This window comes from Malus domestica, chromosome 12 (assembly GCF_042453785.1).
Source record: "Malus domestica chromosome 12, GDT2T_hap1".
Classification (NCBI taxonomy): Eukaryota; Viridiplantae; Streptophyta; class Magnoliopsida; order Rosales; family Rosaceae; genus Malus; species Malus domestica.
In genome coordinates, this window is record NC_091672.1 from 24,286,136 (window position 1) to 24,307,549 (window position 21,414).

General features: G+C 36.7%; 3 protein-coding genes across 3 annotated transcripts; 2 read left to right on the forward strand and 1 right to left on the reverse strand.

Moving 5' to 3' along the window:
* Nucleotides 1-8,204: 8,204 nt before the first annotated feature.
* LOC103453480 (uncharacterized) lies at nt 8,205-12,700 on the reverse strand. Its single transcript, XM_070809161.1, has 8 exons — nt 12,685-12,700; nt 10,678-10,885; nt 10,399-10,461; nt 10,090-10,117; nt 9,851-9,905; nt 9,303-9,505; nt 8,902-9,059; nt 8,205-8,358 (listed from the first exon to the last, which is right to left on the reverse strand). Exons 1-6 carry the CDS (start codon nt 12,698-12,700, stop codon nt 9,456-9,458), a joined length of 420 nt encoding a protein of 139 aa, XP_070665262.1. The 3' UTR covers nt 8,205-8,358; nt 8,902-9,059; nt 9,303-9,455.
* Nucleotides 12,608-15,264, forward strand: LOC103419936 (pyruvate decarboxylase 2). The gene is made up of 6 exons (XM_008358020.4): nt 12,608-12,825; nt 13,320-13,483; nt 13,582-14,232; nt 14,322-14,439; nt 14,617-14,805; nt 14,921-15,264. Exons 2-6 carry the CDS (start codon nt 13,353-13,355, stop codon nt 15,089-15,091), a joined length of 1,260 nt encoding a protein of 419 aa, XP_008356242.3. The 5' UTR covers nt 12,608-12,825; nt 13,320-13,352; the 3' UTR covers nt 15,092-15,264.
* Nucleotides 15,265-18,894: 3,630 nt separating this feature from the next.
* Nucleotides 18,895-20,607, forward strand: LOC139189755 (uncharacterized). The gene is made up of 2 exons (XM_070808940.1): nt 18,895-20,034; nt 20,322-20,607. Exons 1-2 carry the CDS (start codon nt 18,966-18,968, stop codon nt 20,363-20,365), a joined length of 1,113 nt encoding a protein of 370 aa, XP_070665041.1. The 5' UTR covers nt 18,895-18,965; the 3' UTR covers nt 20,366-20,607.
* The last annotated feature ends 807 nt before the right edge of the window (nt 20,608-21,414 follow it).

The following is a 21,414-nucleotide window of genomic DNA, read 5'->3' on the forward strand; positions in this document are numbered from 1 at the left end:
ATTAACGTAATTTGTGAGGTGTCAGAGAGTTCATAAAGAGTCTACTTTGAGATAGTCTCCTTAGAATTTCTCTTCCAAAAATTGACCTACAATTCAAGATGCCCGACTTATAAATGATTTCACACCACAAAATTGTAGTATTTAATCCTTGTGGCACTGAAATCAACATTTCTTATCAAGAAATTAAGAAACGATGCATGATAGATGCTAAGGAGACTCTCTAAATAATTGTTTATAGTAACTTAGAGGTTATTGTAAATTTGTAATTAGGGTTTCGTCAAGGATATACCTACCTGCACTGATAACACAATAATATATCGCTATTGATGACGTTATTTAACTCGAAGCAATACCCTTAATGTGTGGGGTTATCCTTTTTCTTCACTAATCACAGTAAAATGAACAAAAGAAAATTTCTGGCCCTCACTAAACAGCCGGCCAAGATTTCAAATTCTATAAGTCAACAAGTCAACCCAGCAATTAATATCGAAATTCTATAGTGTGACTTATCATGTTGTATGTCTGTGGATGTGATGACAGTTTAATTGTATAAACAAGGGTTTCGGGCAATAGGATTGCTTATCATGTTTCGCAATTAAATGGAAAAAAAGGTCGGCTCAAATTAACTTCACAACAATTTGTTTTGCCCTGATTGAAATTGAATTGGTTGAAATATGTATGATTGGTTTAGCTGTGTATTCGATTTATTGACGAGGTGTGCAGTTTATTCAAATTGCTTATTCGTAGAGGATTTTGACAAGTTTCGTGGAGCTGTGGACTGTGTTATGCAGCGCAATCCATTAAATATGACTGGACATGATTAGAAGAACATGTTATGTAGAACTGTCAAATATTATTTTAGGCAAGTGCTCAAATTGTGAGAGAGATTAGTGTACATTACTTTCTGTGGTTATGAAGTACTGAGGGGAGGATTGATATTTTTGGAGCTTAACATTCCGGAGTTAGCAAATGAGACTTCTTTCTGGGAAATTTAAACCCCCTTGATCTCAGGTTTACATAAAATAGGACTTATGGAATAGATTTCATAGTTGTACATCTATGGCATCATTACACTATGAAATAGGACTTTAAATTCGCTGCTCTAACTTTGATGGTCATCTATATTAGTGTTATTATTACGTTTTGGTCATCTTTTCACTATCATCTCTCTCAGTCATGACTTAGGTACTACAGAATGGGTTTTTGTGCATCTGTTTATTTGTAATTGTCCAAATAGCAATGTAATTGTTGAATAGGTTTTTGTGTATCTTTGCTGCTCCGTATAAATTAGCTTGAGGTTGCTTGACAGGTGACAGTGAATTTACCATGAGGTTATGTAGTACCTTACAAATAAACGTCTCTGTCATGACATATATTGTGATTTTTTTTTTCCTTCCATCTGTTTGTTGATACAATCCTTTAGGTAGAGCATGTTATGATGTTTCCAATTTGATAAATGCCGTTAAGTCTTTATGAATTCAACCATTGTATGATTTGCATTTATTTAGAATTCATAAGAACTTAAAAAATCTAGAACTGCAGTGTATAAACTTGGTTATTTACTTCTCACGCCATTGAGGCACAAAAGTTGTTCCTGCACTAAGTTCTTTATATCGAAATTGAACAAATTTAATTTTCCTTTATATCCAAATGCATTAAAGTAATTGTGAGTTGTATGACATGACTGTTCAATTATGGCCTTGGCTGAAGCCCCTTGCTTATCTTAATAAATGTGCTTGCTTATCTTAGTATACATATGTGTTTTGCCGCTTATCAAAATCTGTTAGCCAATATTTTCGCACCGCTCTTTCGCACTCTTTTCCACGGCTATCATGTTTCTCTCTAACCTTCTAAATTGTACCTTCATTCACAACAAAAAACCTCGCAGTGAGCAAATAGAGACAACCAATTCTACTATAATTGCTAGAGAATTCCATAATTTGGTTGTCCCTAAGATTGAGCCCGCAGACAAAGAGCCGATAGCCGCACTCAGAACAAAGTCTCAAGCCAAAAAAACCAAAGATAGGTAAGTTACTATTTGTTTTTCACATGCACGCCTACATAACATCCGTCATACCAGTGTTCACTAAACTATTATTTATGTTTTTTGCTATAGTGCGAAAGATGTCCGCCCACAAAAAAAAATGAATGACCGCAGTCTCCGTTATTAGTTGCTACAAAGGCGTTGTCCATGTTTTTGCCTTTGAACATATGTGCTTGAAAACTTCCTTGCTGAACCAACAACAGAACAGTTTTTATGGTTTTTGTTAACTACTAAAACAGGTGGCTGACCTGCAAGACATGTATTTTACCACCTTAACTACGGGGCAAAATATGTGTTGACTGCATCTTGCTTCTGTTTCTTCTGTTTCTTACGGAAACAGGCATCCTGCATCTTTTTTGCTTTGGACATTAGTGCTTGAAAGATTAGCTATTGAAACAAGAACAACAGAGCATTTTTTGCAACCGTATCTTTTGTAATCAGCTCTGTTCAATGTTTATAAAACCCGAACTGCTTATCTTACCAACGCCGTTCACTCATCTATCCCTTTTGTTTGTTTATGATTATGTTGAATTTTTTTCAGGTTCAATGTGTCTTATTCATGTGGTTAAGGCTGGTGCATTCAAGTCCCGCAACAACGCGGGGGCATTTTTACTAGTAACTGCTAAAAGAGAGGGTTAACATTTAACTACTAAAATGATTTGAATTGGGCGTGTTCCTCTGTTAGAGACTTAATTGAAGGAAGTTACCCCGATGAGTCCTCCAGGATATCATAGTGACATACAATCGATGAGTTTTTCAGACAATATATTTCTCTTGCTATCCAGAATATCAGCATGAGCATACACAACTGTTTTGTTTTTCTTCCACCTACAACGGTGTTTGTATTTGATCGACTATATATCACCTTAATCAATCAATAACTAAAATAGGAGCAACATGTAGATTGCAGAAATGCCTAGACTAGTTCAAAGTCAATCAAATCATAAACCTGAGTAATGCACTGAAAATTTCTGGTTTGGAATCTCTGACGCTCAGGGAATAGGCACTGACTCATTCAAGTGTGTTTATATGGAAGCTAATCTAAATTATTTGTTCAATTTATCCCGTTAGTAACATCACGTCAAGTGATTTTGTAGAATGCACTGGGAGAATGCCGCTTTCGACCAAAAAATTAAAGAAAAACTAACGAGAAGTCTAAAGAAACTTTAGTTTTAATTAAAAATAACAAACAAAGGTGTAATGAATAGTACCATGGAAAAGTAAAAATATGGTTTTTGGTTAAGAGTGAATAGTACATTGAGTGTTTCGTTAAAACTCTAAAAAATTAAACATGATTTCATTAATTACCCCACTTGTCTTGAAAAGAGAGACTTATGCTTCGTTTGTAAATACTTTTAAAATTATTGAAAGCGTTTTTAAAGAAAATGTTTTTGGATTCGAAAAACACTTAAAATACTTTGTGGAAGAAGCATCACTTCAAGTAATTTTTGAGGATTCACCTTTTGTTTTTACTAAAGATTGGTTTCAAAACATTTTCTCTAAAATGCATTTAATCGTTTTAAAAGCACTTTCTAATAAGCTCTTATATGAAACTGGAAGTGTAACCCATGTATATGAACGTGGGGTATACACTGTTTCGTGAAGTTTTAGCCCCGAGTTGGGGCGAAATTTTACCCTTCTTTCCACTCAATAGTCCGTCGACATCGAATAAAACAACCGACACTTTGAAGTCAACAAGTCAAACAAATCACAAAATTATACCTGCTATACACATTACCATCACGTTTTCCTTAGTATGGCTCGCTTAAGTTATTTAGGATTTGTTTGATAATCAGTTCTTTTTATTTATTTTTAAATTAAAAGTAGTTACCAAATAAATTTTTAATTTTTAAAAAATAAAAAGAAATGAAAATAGAACGATTATTAAACGGTCTTTGGGAATTTGAAAGTCGTTTCCATTTTTTTTTTGTGTTGAAATTTGTTTGTTAACCATTTCTTTTGCATGTGAACGATTTCCTCTTTCGCCTTACAAAAATTAAAATATCTATTTACGGTCTTCTGTATGGCATGGTTTGAAGCGTGTTTTGCATATTCTAAATAATAATAATTGTTGAATTATTAGTGATGGGAGGTCAGTTTTCTTTTGGTATATGCATAGCTTACATTTTGATTTTATTTTATTTATTTATTATTTTCAATTGACACGTGAGAACTATAATTTGGACCTTGAAAAACTTTATAAAATATAGGACAATTGTTTTACACATTCCGATTAACCAAGTGCATAAATACACGTTCACAGTTCAAACTTCATCACGGTTTCAGCTGACGCTTAGATAGTCATTTTTGTTTGTATTGACTATGTATTGTCGTGGTCAGTCAATAGCCACTGGAAAATGAAGATAGAAAAGCAACACAGTAAGACTTGAACGCCATGTTGTCTTATATTTTACTCTAAATTTTACATGAACAATATCTAAAAATCAATTAAACTCCATCAAAAGTTATAAATTGTGACAATCAAGACTTCAAAATCAACGTCAACCCATAAAAACAAGAGAAATTTTTTAAAATGTTATGTGAATTTATACACCTTCTTCAATTTGTCATATATGAACGAAAATTTTAAGCGATTTGTCATACCAACTTTTCGAATCATTAATTTGTCATCTAACTTTTCCTCCGTTAAATTTTTCATTCAAAATAACTCATGCGTAAGGCACGCATAATATGTTCAGGATTAATATTTGAGACATTTCAACGAGTACTGTCCCCTTTGCATTTAATAACCACAAAAGGCATCAAAATGCCTTTCATTCGTCTCTGCTTTTTAGGCACCGAAAGGCAAAGGCATTTGCCTTTCCTTTTTTTTTTCAGTCCGCTTTTCTTTTTGCCGTGTAGGTGGAAATTTCCGAAGGTAACAGTTGCTTCTCCAAGTCCTTGCCCCCACGGCCACGGCCACCCGCTTTTAGTTCTGTTCCTATTTTTCATGCAGGTTACAGACTTGCAGATATGGGATTTGGGAGGGAGAAGACTTCAAAGTCAAGCCACACGTTTACCATGCCTATTAAAGTTGCCACAACCATTCTCAGTTTCTCACAACTTAATTTCCCTAAGCTTCTCTCTAAACCTCAAAATATTAAGTTTATCCAAGATGAAACCTCTCTTCCCACTCCCATATTTCTTCCTCCTGTTCTTCATCATCATTAATACTTTCTGTGTTAACATTGCGGCTGCAGTCCATGGTCGGTGTTTCGAAGACCAGCAATTGCTCCATCTGAAGAAAAGCCTCACCTTTGCTCCCGAGTCATCTGAGCATCCTGCTTCAACCAAGTTTATATCATGGAATTCAAGTACCGACTGCTGTTCTTGGGCTGATGTTACTTGCAATGCCAACGGCAGCGTTGTTGGTCTTGACATTAGTAGCAAAAACATCTCCGGTGGCATTGACAACTCGAGCACTCTCTTCCATCTTCAACATCTTCAAAGCCTCAACTTGGCTGATAACTCTTTTGTTAACGGCTCACGCATTCCATCATCAATCGGAAAGCTTACCAACTTGAGGTATCTAAACTTATCTGATTCTGGTTATTCCGGAAAGATTCCCATTGAGATTTCACGCTTGACAAGGTTGGTTGTCCTAGATATTTCTCTATGTAAACATCAGTGTGCCACCAAACTTGAGAGCCCGACTTTGAGCATGCTCTTTCAGAACCTCACAGAGATTACAGAGCTATATCTTGATGGGATAAATATATCAGCACAGGGGAGTCAGTGGTGCCAAGCAATATCATCTTCACTCCCAAATCTGAGGGTGTTGAGCATGTGTGGAAGCCAGCTCTCAAGTCCTTTTTGTCAGTCCCTCGCAAAACTTCAGTCTCTCTCAGTGATTCAATTGGATAGTAATGACATCTACGGTCCAATTCCAGGATTCTTTCCCAAGTTGACTTCTTTGAGTCTTTGTAATTGCATTCTGAATGGAACATTTCCCAAAGAGATCTTTCAGGTACCTACTTTACAAGCTATTGACCTTTCCGGTAACATACATCTTCATGGTTCTTTTCCAGAATTTCTTGAGAATACATCTCTTGGATTTTTGGACCTAAGCCACACAAAGTTTTCAGGGTTATTGCCTGACTCCATCGGCAACCTCAAATTGTTGTCCATTTTAAATCTTTATAACTGCAGTTTTAGTGGATCAATCCCTAAGTCCATGGCAAGCCTAACAAAATTGTTTTACTTGGACATGTCGTCAAATATGTTTAATGGTTCGATTGATTCTATTTACTGGAAAAAGCTTGTAAATCTCGAATATTTAGCTTTGGATTCAAATTTCCTCACAGGTAGTATTCCGTCATCTCTGTTTTCAGATAAGGAACATCCTCAATGTCTGGACAAGTGCAATAAACACTCATTACAAGATTGCCAGGTGCCTTAACAACCTCGCCTGCAACATGGGCTGCCATGGAAAGACTGTCCTTCCCACAATCAATTGCAATACCAAGTTCAATCATTGCCACTGAAAGAGCTGTAGCAGCATCATACATAGCTGCTTCTTCCCCATCAAGCTTGGTTGCATACATCCAATTCCCGCTGTCTTTAACATCAGATAGAGAAGTGACCTTTGCCCAAACAAGATTTGTGAGTGCTTCTCCAACAGCCAATCTCGCCATTGCTTTTGGATCCAACAAACCTTTGATTGGCTACTCCCCAATGGCACATGCACCTCCAGTCATGTCAGTAAAAGTCTGCGCTATTACTGCAACAACAGAGAGAGGAATTTGCAACGGCCCAACAGTTTGCTGCTGTGCTACAAGACCTGTAACACACCTGTCTACTTTGGATGCCAAGAAGCGCTTTGAACAAACAGATGGAAGTCTCAACACCCTCTTAAGTGAATCCATCACTGTTATTCCAGGAGCAGTATCAAGTGGTTCTCGTGCATCAGTCATCCTGTGGAATTCAAAACTTTTCTGTGGCATATCACCAAGGACTTTCTCAAGCTCCAAATCGACGGCAGGAGATGTCTCATGCATGATAACCATCATTCATGGTTTAACAGAAAACATAAAGGTGCATTAGTATTCTGCAGATTTCAAAATAATTGCAGATAACACATGATCAAATCACCCAAGATAAAAAATTTAGCAGAAGAGTTTCAATTCAATTGAATCCATATAGTTTTTTTTTTTTTTTTTTGTTATTTCAAAGTCTTATCCTTTAAGACCGAACATAAACCCTCGACTCAATATGGAGAAGGACTTTTAAGCAGGAAAGAATAAAACTTTGCAATTTATCAAACATTCCTTGCACAGATCCAATTTATGAAACAGCGCAGCGGAATAACCATTCAAATTGATCATATCAGTTGCAAGATTGATGAAATTATAACCCAGAAGCATGTTTTGTTGGTTAATGTTCTTAATTGAAAAGGCCCAATCGGAAAGAAAACCCCTTCCCTTGAATTTGCAGAAAATCCAACCGTAACATCCTTTGAAATTCAAACGGTCATATATTTTCAAACATGTTTTGTCGTTATTCGCAAGGCATTATACTAGAACCTGTGTTCGATTCCCCAACGCAACAACGAAGATATATTTTTCTCAATATTATTTATGATTTGGAACCTACTAGTTTTAATCACAGAACTTATAATTTATACGACCGAGAATGGTAAAACGCGGCGTTTTGGAGAAAGGGCGTACCTTTGGCTGTTTCGTCGATATCCATGTCCATGTTTTGGAAGACTCTGCGAGGCACTTTTGAATTAACGGCGGAAAAGCAACGGTTTCTTCTTCCACTGGGCTGGAAGCCTGAAGCTTCTATTGCCGGTGCCTGGTGCTTGCGTAATGGGACACATGTCACACATCGTCGACCCGAAAATTGACAAGATCCGATTCGATTTGGATTTTAATATCCGTATTTCAGCCTTTTTGCAAGTGCTAATGCGTAAATGAGAAGTATTTTATAATCACGGGCCCCTTTAAAGATGGGTTTGCTTTAATTATTGTTCTAATTGTTTAACATTGTTATTTCGTAAGAAACTAGAAAATGTGACCCGCGCGTTGCTGAAGGAAGTCAGACTCCTGCGTTGCTGCAACATTGAAAATTATAACATATTATGGTTAAAACATATAAAAGATCATGTATCCAATGATTGTAGACCTAATAATCATGCACTCAACACTGAACACCTAAATGTCATCAAACCAAAGTAAACTTTCATTTAACTAAGTTATTAGCACTTCAGTTAAATCTCAAGTTAAAAAAAAAGTAGTTCAATTTGACTAAAATTACACGGAGGGAGAAAGACAGAACAAACAGTTGCTGAAAGGTGTACAACAACACTGATCCTGCAAGTCAAATATGAAAAATGTTCAAAAGAGTGTAAAAGCTCAAATTATTCCTAGCATCAGTAGATTAACAATGAAGAAACAAAATTCATTTAAGTTTACATTGCTTGTCGGTTGGCAATTCAGCATGGGAAAAAATGCAAGAAAAAAATATTGTTAAAGCGAATAAGTGAATAAGAATGAACATTATATTTAGTATATCATGAATATGCATGTGCATGGTAAATACTAAGCAAGAATATGGATAGGCAAACAGTAACTATCAATTAACCATTTTAATTAACACTTTAAAAAAAATTGTTTTAAAGTATAAAAAATATTATTAAAAAAATATTCTATATACTATACAGACACAATGAGTGAAAATATATACCATTTGACAATACAAAATCAAGCAATGTCTAAAGATGATAAACAGATCCTAGATGGTGTTTCTTACAGAAAGCAGAACCATTAGATCATATGCATTGAAACAATTAACAAATTTTCAATGGGCAATACTAAATGTTTATTACTTAAGATCATTAAATAATGACTGCTCACCTTTTCATCAACCAGTATACAGCGCAGGCCTATATATTTATCGGTCGTTTCTGGAATTCTCGCTCTCCACATTGTACACAGGACTTGAAGTTTTACTGCCTTTTTATACGGTTGTAACTGATTGATAGGTGTTGGAATTGCATCTTCCATTCAAGCCACTGAAATTAAATACAAATTTTGTAAATTTGTAAACAGTCATTACAGAAAGTTTAAAATAAACGCTGGAACAACCAACAATTTATCAAATAGAAATTTCATAATACTATTGATTTTGAACACAGATAAAAATAAATAGATAAATAAAATATCAAATTTAGTTTAGTCAGTTTATATTCAGTTTATTGTTGTATTTACGCTGACTATGAAATAATCATCATGAAATGAAAAACACAGATACAAACCTTATATGTGTTCATTTCTTTTTTTTCATCAGACCAGTTTTCATTCTCTAGCTATTGAGTTTAATTTTTCTTTCGATTCACTATGTAGATGGGTTCAACCTCCCTTTGTTTTTCCTAGATTTTTTTCACTGAAATACAAACCTGTGTGAGTGCTTAAAAACCTGCATTGGTTATGGATATTAACAGTTGCATAATGTATATACCTGCAACATTAGAGCAGATGAGGAACAGTTAGTATCATCAATAGTACTTGTCATCAACATGAACTTATCATCCAAAGCGGTATTAAATTTGTTTAATTCTTCATCACCTATGATATAAATGAATAATACATCTCAAAAGAATGAAAAAAAAATATACACAAAATATAGTTAACATTGCTTTGTAATTTCATATCAAAAGGGCATAAAAAGTTGGTTGATTCATTTGTGAACTAAATTAAAAACAAACTTAAACGTTAATTTACTAATGAAGAGGTTGATTATTCGATGATAAACTTCACATGCACGCATTGTGTATTTAAGGTGAGCAATTTCAAAATTTTATACCTGAGGCACCTGGAACCGTACATACGAAAGCGCAAAAAAAGATAGCCACTGCTTCCTGAAAATAAAAAAGAACCAAATCATATATACCCACTCTAAAAATCCAAACACAAACACTAATCCATAAGTTAATTATAACCAATTTTTTTTACAGAAAATAGATCCGCAAACGAAACACTACTGAAATAAATTCTAAATTTTGTTCAACAAAAAATTTAAGAGGAGGAACATAAATTATATACCTTAATCAGAAAGGGCTTGCAACGTTTCCTGAAATAAAAAACAACCAAATCATACACCAACACTAAAAATCCAAACACATAAACGATGAACACTTGTCCATGAAAATTAAAACAACCAAATCACACACCCACACTAAAAACCCAAACAGACAAAGGAAACCGTAAAAATTAATCATCTGTATTGTTCTTTTTTAGTATTTTTATAAAAAAAAAAAAAAAAAAAAATTGAACCAGAAACGAAACAGGACCCAAAAAAATTAAAAATTTTGTTAAAAAAAAAGATTTAAGAACAAAACATAAATTATATACCTCACCCAAAAATGGCTTGCAAGCTCGTACGATAAAACCCTAAAATTCAAAGACCAATGTTCCCTGCAACCAAAATCGAAATCAGATCAAACAACCATACACAAAGTACGAAAAAATTAAGAAAACACTCGGTACAAAATGCCTAGACTTGAATTTTACACTAATCAATTCAAAAAATTTCTTGCTATCCAAACAGAAAATAAAGAAGCGAATGAAGCAACGCACCTAAAACGGTGCGATTGGTTTCTGGAAAAGAGCAGAAAAAAACAGACGAACGACCTTTTTAGACGACCGGATCGAAATCTAAACGGAAAGACAGGCGGAGAGATATAGAGAGAGCAAAAGAAAAGGAAAAGACAGAAGAGAAGAGGAAAGTGAAAAGTGGAAAGTGGAAGATGCTTCCAGCCAAAAAATAAAACAACCAGCCTCTGAACAGAACCCCCCACGATGATCAACACGTGGAAGCTAGAGGTACCAAAAGCAGAGTCTAACCAAAAATTAAAACAAACAAAGGCTAAGCAACAACATTTATGGGAGAGAGAGAGAAAACATAATAATTAAAAAATGAATGGTAGGACAAACAAATTATTTAAAAAATAGAAGTTAAATCAGGCCACATAGTTTGTGGCACACCAAACACTAAAAAATTATAAAAAAACTAAGGTAAAAACACAGAAACAGAGAGGAAGAGAAGGGAAAAGCAACGAAAGAAAATGGAAGAGCCTTCGTGCACCTTCCCCACCAAAAACGACGCACACAGGTAGAGCACGTGACACAATTAATTCTCATCTTCTCCCAACAGGCGAGATGACAGGGATGCAGGAAAGCATGCGAGGGGAAGTCAGGACAGAAAAAGCGAATAAATATCTCAATTTTTAATAATTGTTTTGTCCATGTATCTAATTTTTTTATAATTTTTTAATGTGTTGTTTGCCACAAACCATTGCAGGATTTGAGTGGAAGACAAAAAAAAAGCAAAACCTAAAAATAAAATAACCTAAAGGCAAAGCAATGAGAGACAGGCTTCTCATAAATTTTAATAATTATTTTATGCATGCATCTAATTTATTTATAATTTTTTATTATGTTTTGTGCCACATGGATCGAAGGTGAGATGGCGACAGGGATCACAGGGAAGCAGGAAGTCAGGAGAGAAAAAGGAAACAAATACCTAGAATCAAAAGGGTAAAACGGCAAAGCCGAGCAACACGCGGGTTAAAAAAAACAGATAAAGGAAGGGGGTAAAAACGACATTTCATGTAGCATCTTCAAAATGCCAAAAAAGTGAGCGTTAGATCAGGGGCAAAACCGGGTGAGCACTGTTAATGAACAGTGTTTTTCCACCAACGTTTAGTATAGATAGAATTTGTGAGGGCATTTTCTTATCATATTAGGTATTTCAATCGTCTTCCTGTGATAATATTTTCTATAATTGTGTTAAAGCTTCCAGTAACCTACGACATGGTAAATCTATAGAAATTATAAACTTGATAATTACGTTCATAGCACAAAAGCCTATACGTACAATCGTGTTTACTTGGTGTACAAGTAAGGATCTTTTCAAATTAGAAATATAATCAGAACCAAATTACAATATTAATTGCTAAACCTTAAGAGAGACGATTTCCTTGAACAAGACTCCTTCTCTAACATCCCAGCAAACTGAACAGGATGAAATGAACTTTTTGAGTACCAAGCTTAACATGTTCACGAACAAAATGATAATCTAACTTGTTTGTACCATATTTGACCAATCCCGAAACTACTGAGCACCGGTCAACGTTATACCATCAAGGACCCAGAAGAGTTTCCCTCCAACCAGGAGGTCAATCACAATGCGACACGTGTCGACATCAGAAGTCAATCACATCACGACACATATCAACAACAACACGACACGTGTCAATGTCAAAACAAAGTTAGAAACTCTTCTATAAAAGGAGATCATTCTCCCACAATATTTCCTAGTCATTTGTACTAAATCATTCACTAGTACTCACTAAAGGAGAGCTTGAACCTATGTACTTGTGTAAATCCTTCACAATTAATGAGAACTCCTCTACTCCTTGGACGTAGCCAATCTGGGTGAACGTATATCTTCTGTTTGCTTCCCAGTCCCTATCCATTTACATACTTATCCACACTAGTGACCGGAGCAATCTAGTGAAGGTCACAAACTTAATACTTTCTGTTGTACAAAGTCTTCACTGATTTTGTGCCTCAACGTAACTCAATATGCTTTTGTTAAATTAATGTTTGGTTTTCAATGCGATTGCCGGAGCTTACAGTGAGAATCTTCCATTGATTTGTATAGTTGGAGGGCCGAACTCGAACGATTATGAGACGAACAGGATTCTTCACCATACTATTGGGTTGCCGGACTTTAGCCAAGAGCTGAGAGGCTTTCAGACTGTAACTTGCTATCAGGTTAGTATGAAATCAAGATTTTGGCTTTTTAATTTATTTTGGAAGTTGAATTTGATGATTTTTATTGGGTTTTGTGAAAGATTTGTAGTGAGTTTGGTTTTGCTAAATGTGGAATGTGGGTTTTTACTTGGATGTGGTAAATAATCACAAGAATTACCATGTTTGGTTGTTTATTTTCTTATTCAAATTTAATTTCAATGATTGTTATTGGGTTTTGATAAATTTGGTAAAAAAGTTCATAGTGAGTTTGATTTTGCTTAATTTGGCATGTGGGTTTCACTAAGCTGTGGTAAAAAATCTGGAAGTTGTACATGAATTTACCAAGTTTGGTTTTGTATTTGCCATTTATTTCAGTCAATTTTTTTTTTTGGGTTTTGATGGATTTGTTGAAGAATTCATATTCATTTGATTTTGTTAAATTAATGTTTGGTTTTTTGCACTTTCCTGGTTCGTTTTTTAAAGTTTGCTAATTTTGGTATGTGGGTTTTTACTAGGCTGTGGTGAATAATCTGGAAGATGCGCATGAAATGATCGATACCGCAATTTCAACTGCTTTGAAAGAAAGCAAGCCTGTTTATATCAGCATAAGCTGCAACTTGGCTGGAATTCCTCATCCTACATTTAGCCGGGAGCCTGTTCCATTTTCTTTATCTCCAAAGTACACATTTTTGGGTTTCTGATTCCATTTGGTTGAACCGTTCTGGAAATGCTTATTTTAGGTGTGAAATTTATATGTTTGTTTGTTTTGGTCTGCAGATTAAGCAATAATTTGGGCTTAGAGGCTGCGGTGGAGGCGGCTGCAGAGTTCTTGAACAAGGCAGTGAAGCCGGTTATGGTTGGTGGGCCTAAACTTCGAGTTGCACATGCCGGCGATGCCTTTGTTGAACTTGCTGATGCTAGTGGTTATGCTCTGGCTGTCATGCCATCTGCAAAGGGGTTTGTACCAGAGCACCACCCCCATTTTATTGGAACATACTGGGGTGCTGTGAGCACTGCCTTTTGCGCCGAGATAGTGGAGTCCGCAGATGCATACTTGTTTGCTGGACCGATTTTCAATGACTACAGCTCTGTTGGATACTCTTTGCTTATCAAGAAGGAGAAGGCCATTGTGGTGCAGCCTGATCGCGTGACCATAGCAAATGGCCCTTCATTTGGTTGTGTTCTTATGAAGGATTTCCTCAGAGCTCTTGCAAAGAAGCTCAGGCACAACAACACTGCTCATGAGAACTACCGCAGGATCTTTGTTCCCGATGGACACCCTCTAAAGTCTGCACCGAAAGAACCTTTGAGGGTTAACGTTCTGTTCCACCACATCCAGAATATGCTGTCAAGTGAAACTGCTGTGATTGCTGAGACAGGGGACTCATGGTTTAACTGCCAGAAACTGAAATTGCCGGCTGGCTGCGGGTAAGCCAAGGAGAGAATGTAGTTTTTCATGTTTCTTTCTATGTTATATAGTTGATGATTTAATTGGGAAGTTGGAATTGGGTTTGCAGGTATGAGTTCCAAATGCAATATGGATCAATCGGTTGGTCAGTTGGAGCAACTCTTGGGTATGCTCAGGCTGTTCCTCAGAAGCGTGTGATTGCTTTCGTCGGTGACGGGAGTTTCCAGGTACATTTAATTTTCTCTAGCACTCTCTAAATTTTAAAGTACCCTTAACAACCTTATCAAATTTTCTCAGTTAATTACTCAGATTTGTGGCATAACATTTCATCAATATTACGAATCATCGGTCTTTTCAATGTTTTGTTCATGTGTTTATGCTTTCATTGTTTCAATGCCTAATAGGTGACTGCTCAAGATGTGTCCACCATGATCCGAAATGGGCAGAAGACCATCATCTTCCTGATAAACAACGGCGGGTACACAATTGAGGTGGAGATCCATGACGGACCCTACAATGTGATCAAGAACTGGAACTACACTGGACTGGTTGATGCCATCCACAATGGGGAGGGCAAGTGCTGGACAACCAAGGTAATCACTTTGTTAATGCATTCTAATCGTCTCCATAATCTATTCCTCCAACTAATCAACCAAAGGGTTTCCTGGATCGTCAAACTCCTTGTAACCGAATCTGTTAATTCTGCAGGTCCGTTGCGAAGAGGAGCTGATCGAAGCGATTGAGACTGCAACCGGGGCAAAGAAGGATAGCTTGTGCTTCATAGAGGTGATTGTCCACAAGGATGATACCAGCAAAAAGTTGCTTGAGTGGGGGTCTAGGGTTTCTGCTGCCAACAGCCGCCCACCCAACCCTCAGTAAAATTTTCCATGTCATTTCCTTTCATCTACGCAGCGTCATTCCTTCTCGTTAAGGGTTTCTTATATATGTTTCAATTTAACACATTTTCCCGCGGTCTGTGTTTTCAGTTGGAATTTTTGCTGGTATTTATGTATATTCCCCTTTGAATTAAGAGTATATTTCTCATCGTTTAATTAGTTTATGTGATCTGAACGAGCATTCGACTCAAAACTAATTTGCGTATTGCATATTAGTGCAAATCGCATTTCAAGTCTGAGACGACTTCCAAATGCGTCTTGTTACGTGTAACGTGTGAATCTTTTGTATTTATACGTGCATAATTCTTATCGAGTGACACAACCATGAAAAATGATATTCTTAACAACTCCACGTGTTTAAACAACATTGTTGATTGTAACTAATCATGTGTCTAATATCAGGATTACTTAGGAGCTAATATCTTCCAGCATTGTTCGACCCAAAATATTAACCTAATAATTATGTTTAAATGTGTCATTGTCGTAACTGGTTAATTATCAGTGCTTTATGAGAAGGAAGGGACAGAAGAGAACCATTTATTTACAACTGGAATCTATGAATACAACAAAATGTGCACCATTGTTTTTATTTCGCGATGTGTTTTTGTTGATTTGATTGCGTGGCAAGATATAGAATTCACAGCTTGTTACTGAACATTTATTCTGTTTTATATTTAGTCCATGAACTTTAATCTTAGTTTAGATTTGATTCATATCACATATTTAGATTTGGATATATGAGACCCACATGTATGAAACGTAATCATACAAGCAAAACTTTTAATGGAAGTTAATGATATGGGCCAATGGTTTGATGAATCCTATCCAACTTTCAGGCATTAAGATACATTTCAGGAATGGATGGTTATCATAAAGGATTCCCAGCATATCATAGGATTTCCTTTTGTGAAAATCCGCACTTTTTCAAACCTAGAAAACAGACGGGATTCTAGGATTCCTTCTTGGGGCAAATACTTTTATGCATTCCTCTTGCGGTTGATCTAAATGACTTAAATTGCTCCGAATTACTATTTTCATGGTTCTTGATTGAAGAAAGTTGATGTTTTGCCATAAACTAATTGACTATATATAAGTAGCCCAACTTAGTTATAAGCCAATGCAAGATCCCTCATCCACTCACCGTGAGATTTATTCTCAACACGTCTCTTCACGTGTGACAAATTTTCAAGCTTAGCATGTGAATAATACAAATCAAGTGACATGTTGCATCAATGGCAGTTTGGTTTCACCCACAAGACAAACTTGCACTGATACTAAAAGAAAGTTGAGATTCTACCATAACAAAATTGAAATATTAGAAGTAACCCAACTTACTTATAAGCATATGCACAGTCTCTCTTCCTTTAATGTGAAATTCATTCTCAACACAAATTGCTGTTTATTTGTGTTCTCGTTTCTTAGTTGCATGAGAAGTCAATCAAGGTGTAGGCAGTGAGAATTTTTTTTATTTTTTTATATTTTTTTATTTATTGAAACAAGCAGTGAGAATCTTTACCAAATCCAATTCCGAACCTTAGCCGGTAACTGATAGCATATTCTAGGTCCTCCTCCATCAGCGGTGTGTGGATTTTCTTGGAAATTGACGTCGATAGGGAATCATCTTTGTTAGCCATGCATCATTGTCCGCCATGTTGTCAAACAATTGCTCGAATAAACCAAATAGACGGCACCTGGTAGGAAAAGTGGGATACCCATGCGGCATCATTGTACTGGGGTGCTTTGATATTTGTTTGATACTCATTTGTAGTGTGTTTGTAGAGCGATTTTTCAGTATGATCGGAATACGGAATAGTACATTACATGTCATTATATAAGTGATGAGATATTTGTGTTTAAAAATTAACAATTTTAAAAAAAAAATTTCCTACAAAAATAAAATTTCTCACCACTTATATAATAATACGTGATGTATCATTTGTATTCTGAGCACAATGACAAATTTCTCGTGCTGAGACTCCACAATAAAGGCCAATGATGTAGATATCTTACCAAAATAAATAAGTTAGGTGATTTTTACTAAGCCACTAGGAATAGCCTAGTGGTGAGGATGTGGGTAAGGGGTGGGGTAGTTCTAGGTCCCAGGTTCGAAACCTGGTGTGTGTGTTTGTGTTTGTGTGGGTGGTGGAGGGTAATTAAAAAAAAAAAAAAAAAAAAAGTTAGGTGATTTTTACACTGCATGTAAACGCATATACGCATTTCCCGTGAAGAATGCAAGTATTATCCTTGTTAATGCAAGTATTATCCTTGTTTTCGTATACATCTTTCTTTCTAACCGTTGAGATTAAGACTCAACGATTATAAAGAGTCACGTGGACTAAAATCTTATATAAAATCTTGGTAATTAGTTCTCAATTTTACACGTGTCATAACCAAAATATTTGTCGGTACACACTTCTTAAAAAAATTGTTCCAGAACATATATTTACATAGGTGTAAATATTAGTTTAGTTATGTAGACAATACATAGTAGTTGATGTGTGAGTGATGTACCATAATATTTCTCAATATGCTAACAAGTAATAAAATATTGAGAAGAATAAAATATAGCCCTTGTATCAGGAGCTAAAGGAGTAGACTAAGTCTCATAAAATAGGCTAGTAATAATAAGGTTTAAATTCGTCTTTAACGAGAATCGAATCTTAACTTCTCACTTACAAGTAAAAAAGAATATTACTAAACCCGTACCTAGTACTAAGTATCAACTATTGGAGATGGCCTAATGTTTGGTGTGTATATTTAGGAACGGGAGCTAAATACTTGACAACTATGGAGTTCAAAAACGCTGTAATTTTGACAACTAAAAACGAAATGGTAATCAAATGGTAATCATGAAAATGCATTTTGTTACTACTAACCTCTGCGAGAACACAAATTTGTGAAGATTGAGATTCATGAAAAGGCATACCAAGGATCACAATGCAATACCGTTTAAGCCACCAAAGAGCATTCGTCTATTTACAACAAAATTTCGATGAGATGCGATGGATTTTACACCTACGGATCAATGCTTACATTGCTTCGTGCGTGAACAAGACAACCATTTTGGAGCAGGGTGCTCGACAGTTGGTAATGTGAGATTTTAATCGCGGTATGTTGGGGTGAGCGCTTCTACATCGGTGGCATCGGAGCTCCATAGACAACAGTCTATCATCATCTTTTAGCTTTGCTTTTCCATCACTAGTGACTTCCTCTACTGCATCCATGGAGTCTCGAAAGAAAGCAGTGTTGAAGGAGTTCCACTGTTTCTTGTTCTTCAAATGTGTTGAATCGAAATCCTGGCTAACAACATGCAGATGCAGCTGTCGCATTGAGGGATCCTGCAAGAGATGATATCCCGAAAATTCAAGTTTATTATTTACATCTAGTCTGATGTATTAATACTAACCTCACCAGCCCTTTAGCAAAAAGGATTTCGAGAGGCAATGTTGGAGAAAACGAATATAACAGCAAGCTCTAAGAAAAGTAGCATGTGTACCGAGTGATATCCAAGACGGAAGACCAAACATGAATCATCATGCAAGTTGGAATTGCGGTTGGGTCATTTGTGTTGTGCAAGAGACGGAGTAAATGGTACTACATAGCTAAGTATGTTGAGAAAGTCAAGGATCATCATCAAGATACTTGCCATATATATTGTAATTAATTATATTCCTATTTTGTATTATGAGCTGTCTATTAGTAGCTAGTTTGTAGGAATTGATTGTAAATATATGACTACATATAGTAGTATTGTAAAGACAATTTCAATTAATGAGAATCGGTGAATTACCACCTTCCAAAATTTACATGGTACCAGAGCCTTTCCTGGGTTCTTAGTTCTTTTTTTTTCTTGGATTATGGTGGAGGATTCAACGTCAGCAATGGCTAAACTTGAACCATCTAGTGATCCTGCTAGTCCTTTCTTCGTTCATCATTCTGATCACCCGGAAATGATGCTCGTTTCAACCAAACTTACCAGTGAAAATTATGGCACTTGGTGTCGTTCCATGTCAATTGCACTCAGTGCAAAGAACAAATCAGGGTTTGTTGATGGCAGTGTTGAACAACCATCTACGAAGACAAAGCCCACAGAATCTGCTCTTTGGCAACGGTGCAACGACATGATCCTTATGTGGATTATCAATACACTTTCCAGTGACCTGGCCACCAGTGTGGTGTACATGACGACAACCAAAGATGTTTGGGATGATATTCGAGAACGTTTTTCTCAACAAAACGTGTCTCATCTCTTTGAAATCCAACGTGAACTTGCACGTCTTACACAGAGTCAACAACCTATCAACGTGTATTTCACCAAGCTTAAAGGTTTGTGGGATGAGATGGATTCCTACCAAACTTTAAAGCCGTGTTCTTGCGGGGCTCTTCAATCTAATAACGAACAGGTGGAGAGAACCAAGGTTTTGCAGATTTTAATGGGGTTAGACGACTCGTATTCTGCGATTCGTGGGCAGATCTTACTTATTCAACCATTGCCTTCGATTCGATCTGTCTATTCCATGTTGACACAAGAAGAGAAGCAGAGAGGCATGGCTGTTAGGCCTCGCCTCGTTGAACCTGCATCTATGGCTGTTCAAACGAGCCATGGCAACAATGGCAACCATGGAAAAGGAAGATCATCCGAGAGGAAGCCACTGCATTGCTCATACTGCGATAAGGATCATCACGTTATTGAAACGTGTTGGAAGCTCCATGGCTATCCACCGGGACACCGTCTTCATGGTAAGTCCAGTAGTTCGAGTGGTTCTGGTGGGCGCTCCACCGCTGCACCGAGCGGCAAACCAGCTGTCAACAATGTGGCCTCCACCGTTGCACTGTCCATGCCCAACCTCACCACCGACCAATTTCAGCAACTCTTATCCATGATGAGTCAAAAGATGGGTCTTGATTCCAAGGCTAATCTAGCAGGTGGGCCTCCTTCTTTCCAATGGGTTATAGACAGTGGTGCCACTGACCACATATCTAGTCTCCCATTGACTAATGCAACCTCAAATCCTCATCTACCACCTATGGCATTACCTAATGGGACTCGGGTTCCTATCAATTCTATTGGCACATACAATTTTGGTTCCCAAATATCTCTTTCTAAAGTGCTTGGCATAGCTTCTTTTTTGATCAACTTAATTTTCGTTAGTCGGATCACTCGATCGTTGAGATGCTCAATAACCTTTTATCCTGATTTTTTTATTTTACAGGACCTGGAGACGAGGACGATGATTGGTTGGGGGCGACAACATAATGGACTTTATTATTTGATGGACTCCAAAGGGCGGACATCACCTACAACTACCAAGGTTTTTTCCGTCACGTGGCACCGACGACTTGGTCATCCTTCACCCTTGAGACTCCAACTCTTAGCTAAACATTTTCCTGAAAGTTCATTTTCTGAAAATAAACCTTGTGACATTTGCCCTTTGGCAAAACAAACTCGATTGTCTTTTGGATTAAGTCATATTAATACTAAGCATGCTTTTGAACTTATACATTGTGATATTTGGGGTCCCCATAGAGTAGCATCCTGTTCGGGTGCTCCTTATTTCCTTACTATTGTTGATGATTTTACTCGTTGCACTTGGGTTTATCTCATGCGTCATAAATCAGACACTCAATCTTTGCTTAAATCTTTCATTGCCTATGCTGAAACACAATGTCACTACAAAATTAAAACCATTAGAACTGACAATGGCGGCGAATTTGTTTCTATGATTCCTTTCTTTAATGATCATGGCATACTTTTTCAACGCTCTTGTGTTTCCACCCCTCAACAAAATGGGGTTGTGGAGCGCAAGCATATACATATTCTTCAAACTGCACGAGCTTTGCATTTTCAGTCACATATTCCCTTGCACTTTTGGGATGAATGCATTTTCACATCCATTTGCCTAATTAACCGCATTCCCACCCCTCTCTTATCGGGTCTTACGCCTTATGAGAAATTATTTGGCCACCCTCCTTCATATACCCATTTACGCACTTTTGGGTGTTTAGCATATGCCACTAATCTTCACCCCCACCATAAGTTTGATGCTCGGGCTAAGAAATGTGTTTTCATTGGGTATCTTTTTGGCCAAAAAGCTTACAAATTATATGATCTTCATTCCAAACAAATTTTTACTAGTCGAGATGTCACATTTCATGAGAATATTTTTCCATTCCACCCAAATCCTCACCCCTCAACAGTTACCCCGCACCCACATACTGACCCAAACAATGTCCCCATCCCTTCCCACATAGACCACCCCACTACCGACCCGGGCCTTTCTCCTGGCCCAGCACTAGTCCCACAAA